Genomic DNA, 8,327 nt, shown 5'->3' on the forward strand with positions numbered 1-8,327 from the left:
AACATAATAATAATAATAATAATAATAATAAAAGAGGATTTATTTGAAATAACTTCAGCCTTCAAAGGCTACAACATGCATTTCATACGGTAGGAATATACTGGGATGATGAGGCATGCGATTATATGAAACAACGATGTGCAATTTTGCAGCTATGTTTAATTTTAAGCTTTAACCAGTGTTTTGCATGCCAGCAGCGATACCCTTCATGGTCAAAATAAGGGTGTCTTCCAGACCAGGAGCATACTCGCTTGTAGGGTTGAGTTTCACGAGCTCTGCAGCTGCCTTGCTGGATTCCATGTATTCCTTGGATAAGTGAGGCCTCACCTTGACATGATAATCAGGGTCACGGATCCTTTTCAAAGTGTATGCTTGGCAGACATTAAGGGTTGTGATGTAAGCATCACGAAGACAGAGCCTCTGCTTCAAGTAGGGGTCTCCTTCAAGAAGATCTCTGTGACCGGCAACCTACAAGGAAAGAAAGTTAAATTTGGTTTATTGCATAGGTACTATAGTATACGCTTCTCAAGAAAAAAACCCTTAACTCAGGAATATTAAGCCCTCCCATGAAGTGAACGAACAATGCTTTGTAGGCTCCATATAAATACAACTATCTTTATTCTAGAATCAACCCGTTGTAATACCTGGAGAAGAAGATGCTTAGTGTCTTCATAGTTTTTCCTCAAGTTCTCTCCAAAGGGCCAGAGTTCCTTGGATACTAGCAGCTTGTCATACAAGGCAGCAATTCCTGGGTCTCCCTTGGCAAACACCATTTCAATTAAGTCCATTGTGACCCTAAAGAAAGGCCATTGGTTGTACATCTCTTTAAGCATATGGAGATTCTTTATATCCTTCTCGATAACATGCTTAAAAGCAGCTCCAAAGCCAAGCCACACAGGTAAATGAAATCTTGTTTGAGTCCATGCAAAGATCCATGGAATTGCACGGAGTGATTCAATGCCTCCACTTGGCTTTCTTTTTGATGGACGACTGCCAATATTCATCCGACCATACTCCAATTCCGGTGTTGCCTGCCATGAGTTTATTCACAGAAATTAAAACTAAAACCACAGTTTTACAAGCATCATTGTTACTTCAACAATTAAGGCTTCAGCTCTTTGAAAAGTTGAAAAATATATGAATCAAAGTTTAGAAGTTGGCAGGATATTTCAAAAGGAAAATGGGAAATATTTCGAAAACAAATTTCAAACTCAGATTTAAAATATTCATTAAATTTTCTTCCTTTAGTGCATGATTAATTAGATCCTTTGACAATTATGCAATACATGCAATAGTATTCTTTTTTTTTTGCCAGTGGAGGAGCATTTGATGCAGTTTTTTAGATGAGAATGGTTCACTTAGGATATTCAAAGTGAACTATTTAATTGTCTGAAAATCAGCTATGTATGCTTATACAAATAGATAAGTCAGCCAATATAAAACTTTCTCGAAAGTTGGAAAAATTTTAATGAAAGTTTGTACCAAATGTAACGTTACACTGAATTAGATTTGAGCACCAAATAAGTACTTATAGGAGTGAAATACTTACTAGGCGGAAGTATTCAACAAAACGAGGTTCCTGGAAGACTACAGAACGGTATTCCTTTGTTGCAACTACTGCCATTTCATCCATGAGTGCACGCCATTCTGGCTTTGGTGAGACAGGGGGATGCATTCCATGCTCAAGTGTAGCAGCAGTAAAACGCTGAAGCGTCCTGAAGCACAAGTGCTCCTCTCCAAATGACTGTTCAATAACTTCACCTTGAACTGTTACACGAAGTGATCCATGAATTGTGTCTGGCGGTTGAGACAATATAGCAAGATGGGTGGGTCCCCCTCCTCTTCCAACTGTCCCTCCTCGGCCATGGAACATTGTAAGCTTAATGCCATACTGCTTTGCCACCTTTACAAGCTCCTCTTGAGCCTTGTATAGCTGCCAAGCTGCAGAGAGACGTCCAGCATCCTTTCCAGAATCCGAGTAACCTATCATTACTTCTTGTTTCCCATTGATCCGGTCTCTGTACCAATCTATAGAGAAGAGACGAGCCACAGCAGCAGGAGCAGCATCAAGATCAGCAAGTTTTTCAAACAATGGAACTACCCTTAATGGTTGCTTTACATGGCATTCACGTTGTAGAAGCTCGACGGCAAGCACATCAGATGGGGCTGTTGCCATTGAGATTATATAGGCACCAAAGTTGTCTGGAGGCAGTTCAGAAATGACATGGAATGTGTCCAACACATCAGCGACTTCTTCTGTTTTGGGAAGATCAGGGCCAAATAGAGGGCGCTTGCCTCTGAGTTCAGATAAGAGCCATTCCTGTCGGCGATCCTCAGGCCATTCTCGATAAGATCCAATGTCTAGGTGCTTTGTGATAGCATTAAGGGCATCAGTATGCCGGTCAGATTCCTGTCGGATATCAAGTCTTACAAGTGAGAGCCCAAATGTTGAAACTTGCCGTAGGAAATCAAGAAGGCTTCCATCAGCTATTGGCTGATCACCACAACTGCAGAGTGATCTATAGCAGAGTTCAAGAGGCTCCAGAAACTATAGGAATGCAAAAAAGAACCAGTCAATATTAAGGAAAAAATAATTACGTTAGACTAATGCTAAATTCAGACCAACATAAATAGTATAAGGACTATTACATTGATTTATCAAAGTTCTGATTCGAAAAATTGGATTTGGGTAATCAAAATGATGAAAAATAACAATCATTAAAATCTAGGATATCATAAATATATTTCATTACTTCTGATGCAATGGACTAGCTTTGGTCCTACCAATCAAAAGTCCTTGTAGCAATGTATTCCCTCAAGCAGTAGAGGACTAATCTAATAACGTCAAGAATTTGTTGCAGCATCTACCATCATACTCAGACATAGGCTTTTGTGCAATGCAAAACTTATTTCACTAAAACAAAATCCATATAGTCAGTGGATAAATTATGTTAGAGATTACTAAATCCCTAAATACTGGATAGAGATGTAGTTATCAGAACATTGAAATTAATCACAACATACATAATTGTGAAAAGCAACTAGAGTGAGTTCTAATATTCTCATAGGAGCCCCTAGTTTTGGGTATATTATGTATGGTAAAACGTGAGTATCTGCCTCAGCAGCACTTCACACCATAAAGGAAGAGATTTCAGTGTCTTAGGCTTCAAGGTTGCATCCCAATGTGATTCCCTCTCCACTTCCAAAGTAATGAGGCATGAGGAATGTCTCAAGCATGACAATGAATCCCCAGGACAAAATTCTACTGAATGAAATTACCACCAAAAAAAGAATCGTCACAAAAGTTTTTTATCGTATGCAGTTCAATGTCGTTTGGGAAAAACAAAAGCTTTACTATGATAAATGGTAAGAAATTCGCAACACTTTAAAATTAACCAATTGTAAAGTAGAGACCTGCTCCACATTGGTGAAAGTTGCTTCTTCAGGAATGTCAGAAATCCCATTGGCCAATAGGTAACGAGCACGTTCACGTGTGTTGTACAGCTTGTCCCTAACATCACCAAGAATAACACGATAGGGCTCATTTGGAGGAATCTGTTTCCAAAATTCTGCAGTCAAAAAAATTCTATAATCAACTCAGACGATCTACAAAATATGCCCAAAAAATCATCTGGAGCTAATGAATATATTCTTCAGCAAGTGGTTCTCTTGCAACCAATTCACAAGAATATGTACACCTATTACTGATAAATTAAAAGCAATTCTAAAAGGCAATCTTTAAAGCACATCTTAGGATCAATGTTGGATACCTATGTAATGCTTAGCATCTTTCCTTGAAGACCTATGAAGTTCATCTGCACGGACACGAAGTTCATCACTGCAGCGCCACATTGATAACTGAAAATTAAACCAGAGGAAAAAGAAACAAGATGAATCAAAATCATAGCAAGCCATGAACTACGGTCTAACTAGAGGAAAAAAGAGTGTCTGGGTCAGGGAAGTTATTTCTTTAATACCTCAAACATAAGATCCTCTATTTGGGAGAAGTATAAGTTCGCAGCCATCATTCTAGCCAATAAGCATACATCTCTCGTAACTTCAGGAGTTACCCTGGGGTTTCCTGTAGTCCAGATCAAATAGATATTTTTACTTAGAGGTCTCACAATATGAGACAAAACGAGCATTTCTACAGTTCAACTTAATGAATAATGAACCTGTTTTTCACACTATCTACTTTTTTTTTGTCACATATTAAGATAAATAAGATATACAGTTGCAATGTTTCTGACTTTACCTACCAACCATATGCAAAAAGGAAGACATTCTGCGATTAAATATTACATGCGGAAAAGAAACATACCATCACGATCCCCCCCCATCCATGAAGAGAATTGAATAAGAGGGGCATTGTAGGGAACACGTTCATTTATCCCTATGTTCTTCAAAGCTGTGTCAACACGGCGCAAGAATTTTGGTACACCTTTCCAGATCGTCTCATGGAAGTAGCTCATTCCTGCTCTCATCTCATCTTGTGGGGTGGGAGGATTTCTTCGGATCTCATCCGTACGAAAAGCAGCTTGAATCTATATGAAAACAAAAGAGATATAGTTGTAAGCATGGCAACAAATGATGTTTCCTATAATTGTAGGTTCTATATCTTGATTTAGATGTTCAGGAATATAAGCCCTGATTCCCTGAAGATGCATCAAAGCTCAGACATGAAGCAAATGGGAAAGGTTCAAACAGGAACCTAAGCCACTAGTCCTTTTTGTTATGTAAACAGCAAATGACATACATAGATGTATTACATGCCTCCCATTAGAGGCAGCTGCATTTCTAGGGACAAGAGTGAATTATTTTATTTCATAACTTCACCCCATTCTTACTTTTCTTTCAAATGATGCACATCCGTAAATTATTATATTAAAGTTTTGACATTAAACTCCATGTAAATGCATGACGAGCACATATGAGACACAGAGAGAGGAAGTGGGAGTCTTTCAATGACAAGCACAAAGTCCAAGTTAGTCTCATAGATCTTTTCCAATATATGAGGACTGATTATTGGTGAACATCAGATTTCAAAGTTGAAATATGAGAGGTTTTACAATTAATGAAACATAGTATCATGTCGTGTGTCATACAAATAAGACAATATAAAAATTATACATTTGCTTGTATGTACACAAAATTTCAATTAAAAATCTAAAGATTAGAAAAGATTACACCATTAGGATATAACAGTGGATAGAAGAAAGGCATAATAAAAAAACTGAAACAGCAAATAAGATATTCCAGCAACATTAATTGTGCTTGGTGTTTTGCTTTCCTTGATACAGCTTTCTTGGGGAGAAGTTTGTTATCTAATGCACAAATAGAGACAGCCAGAGAACAAGGAAAGGGAAATGAGGTGCAATAAGCCATTATGTTGTAAATTTGTTGATTAGTTTCCACAATGTAATCTAGGCATATTATTACCTCCCTTTGTAGCGCCTCATCAAGTTCCTGCTTATCATCTGGTGTGATGTCTTTAGCATTCAACTGAGTCAAACAATTACGAATCCTGAAACAATGAAAATTCTGGGTGAAGTATAACATAAATGAGAGAAACTTCTAATTAATGCCAATCTCAATCTAAGAATTGAAGATGGGAACTCGAACCACTATTTCTAACCATTCAATGTAAGAAAAAATCAGGGCAAGAAACATATCCTTAATAATGCTCAGACATTTTTACTTTCAGAATCACATCTCATAAAAGAAAGTAAAATGTTTCCAACTAAAGGTAAGTAGATAACTGGTAGACAACCTTCCATGCTTTTGAAGTAAAGATCTTCGAACAGACTGAGTTGGATGTGCAGTTAAGACCAAATCCACAGTCTGATTCTTCAAAGCATCAAAAACTTCTTCAGGGGACTTCTTCAATTGCCCCACAAGCCTCTTGATGGTCTCTTCAATGTCTGACTCAGTTGTTGCTGAACTTTCATCAGCAAAATCTCCCTTCTTTAACTTGATCCTTCTTCTATAAGCAATTTGAACTTCCTCGGCCAAGTTAGCCAAGTTAAGCATGTGGGAGAATGATTTGGTAACAACAATTGAATCCCCAGGATCCAAACTTGTTATTACCTTCCCCAGCTCCTCCAATTTTAGAGGGTCATGCTTTCCTTCATATTCAGCTGAAAGCTCATAACATTCTTGAACCTACAATCACACGATATTCTAAATATATTACAAATTAACAAGTCCAAAATATGTCATCCCTCATTTCATGAATGTAAATCCAATACAGCCACCAAAATAATAATAATAAATGCCTACTGTACTGTTACTCAGTTAGCTAGCTAAAGGTGAATTTTTCACCATCCAATGTTAAAACATTGGCAAAAAGTTTTTGGCTACACCACTAACTTTAGCAAGTAGTACACAAATGAAACAGAGATTGAAGCACGAGTGAAAGTGAAATGTACATGTAAATAAAGGCGACATGAAAATGAATGAAAGAGTAATAATACCGTTTCTCTGATATCGTCTCCATGCAAATCTTGAAGAATATCAAGAAAACGATCCAATAGCAAAGCATCATACTCTACTAACTTATCATCCTCTGAGACTTTCCGAGGTGCCAATAGCCTCAACTGAGCATCTATTGATGCCATTTTCTCTATACTCTTACCTGCCATTTCTCTCTCTTTTTCTGCTTTTTTTTTTTCTTTTATCAAAGCCAAAAATACTCTCTTCTCAACTTTTTTTGCTTTTACAAATACACTAGTCTATGAACCAATGAAAGCCAGAAAAATGAGGAAAAGGAGAGGCAATTTATCCTAGCAACAATTACGGATCAAATGCGCAGTAAAAGGAGTAAAATAACTTATATTAACAATGACATTAAAAGATCCGTTGAACCCAACCCAGAAAAAGATGAATCGAATCCAATCTCTGGTTGGATAATGAAGTGAATTCCGTGATACCTAGATGAAGAAACCGCTAGAAAAACAGGGGAAAGAAAAAACACAAACAATGGGTAACTTATGATCTCAACACGAGAAAGTGGAACAAGGCTTGGATCACGAGACAGACACGCAGAAAAGAGATCGCTTTATCTTCTTTCTTATTATGTAGAGCACAAACACTGAAACACACCCTCGTCGCTCGTCTATTTATACCAACAAAAGCGACTGTTTTTAAATTTCAATTTTTTTTAAATTTTTTTTTCTGCTTTTCATCAACCACCTCATATTTAAAATAATAATAATAATAAATTGAGCTTTTAATTTCATCAAATATTTCTTTATTTTAAAAAGTTCAACATTAAACAGGCGCTTCACTTTCTTTTTTGGCACGGATGCAACATCACTTGGAATTGGGTACCCTTGTCTTTAAAAGAATATGCCATTGGAAGCAAGAATGTGCCCTAAAATCAGATTCTAAAATTTTGGTGGTAATGACACTTTAATTGAATGTTTAGGAAAGAAATTACGGAATTGAAATGTTCATGAAATGTGGGTGGAAAAGTTTTTAGAATTTGATTCTAAAAGCAAATGCCAAAGAGGAAAAGATAATCAGAATTTTGATAAGTAGTACCAAAGCAATATAAGATAGCAGAGAGCTCTTAAACGCATCGAATTTGGTTCTGGATTTCCCTTCTGGCCTTCTAACTTTAAGTACGAATCTGCAATATAAAAACAATAATTTTACCTTCTATATTTGTAGTATCTTTTCCCCTTAATTTTTTAAAAAAAAGTATATTTTCCTCTTGAAAAAAAAATGTAATTTACTTTCTTTCAAGGCAAAAGTCTTAACTCCATGTTAAGGCTTAGGTATGTGCTTACGCGGCCACATGTTTCTCGATGCTTATATGAAATCGGGAGATGATATTTCTTTTGTGGTACAATTTACGCATTAAAAGACAGGAGAAAGATAATTATTGCAATAAAAATTAGAAAGTTTGTAGGTAAAAAAAATAAGAAATAATTTTTTAAAAACCAAAAAAAATGAAAAGGAGAAAAAGAAGAAGATATTAATTAATTAGAGTATTGTGGATAATATGAACTTCTAGATCATTTTCTAAACATAATTTTCCTTTTCAAACGGCCCCGTACTTCAACTTATGTTCCGATTTACAGGTTAAAGTAAAATTTCACATGCATTTAATTGTTCATAAATACAAAATTATAAATTTTCATTCATTATTTTTAATATAATAATGTTATTTTTATTTTAAAATAAGCAATAAAGGATTAATAACAAAACATATACACGGTTGAAATTAAAAAGTAGATGGAAGAGGTTTTGTGTCTCTTTTGGGTATTGTCAAATCGTCTCTAGGGAAGTAGGAGACAATTCGTGTGTTTAGAGTTAACATAAGA

At 36.1% G+C, this 8,327-nt stretch overlaps 1 protein-coding gene across 1 annotated transcript; it reads right to left on the minus strand.

The window, feature by feature from the left end:
* Window positions 1–19: 19 nt before the first annotated feature.
* On the minus strand, window positions 20–7,098 carry LOC18612050 (phosphoenolpyruvate carboxylase 2-like). The gene is made up of 10 exons (XM_018129985.2): window positions 6,474–7,098; window positions 5,771–6,162; window positions 5,440–5,524; window positions 4,322–4,544; window positions 3,978–4,081; window positions 3,771–3,858; window positions 3,415–3,569; window positions 1,550–2,548; window positions 645–1,031; window positions 20–468 (listed from the first exon to the last, which is right to left on the minus strand). Exons 1-10 carry the CDS (start codon window positions 6,639–6,641, stop codon window positions 172–174), a joined length of 2,898 nt encoding a protein of 965 aa, XP_017985474.1. The 5' UTR covers window positions 6,642–7,098; the 3' UTR covers window positions 20–171.
* Window positions 7,099–8,327: the final 1,229 nt, after the last annotated feature.

The sequence above is a fragment of the Theobroma cacao genome, chromosome 1, assembly GCF_053813885.1.
Source record: "Theobroma cacao isolate CCN51 chromosome 1, ASM5381388v1, whole genome shotgun sequence".
In the NCBI taxonomy this organism is placed as follows: domain Eukaryota; kingdom Viridiplantae; phylum Streptophyta; class Magnoliopsida; order Malvales; family Malvaceae; genus Theobroma; species Theobroma cacao.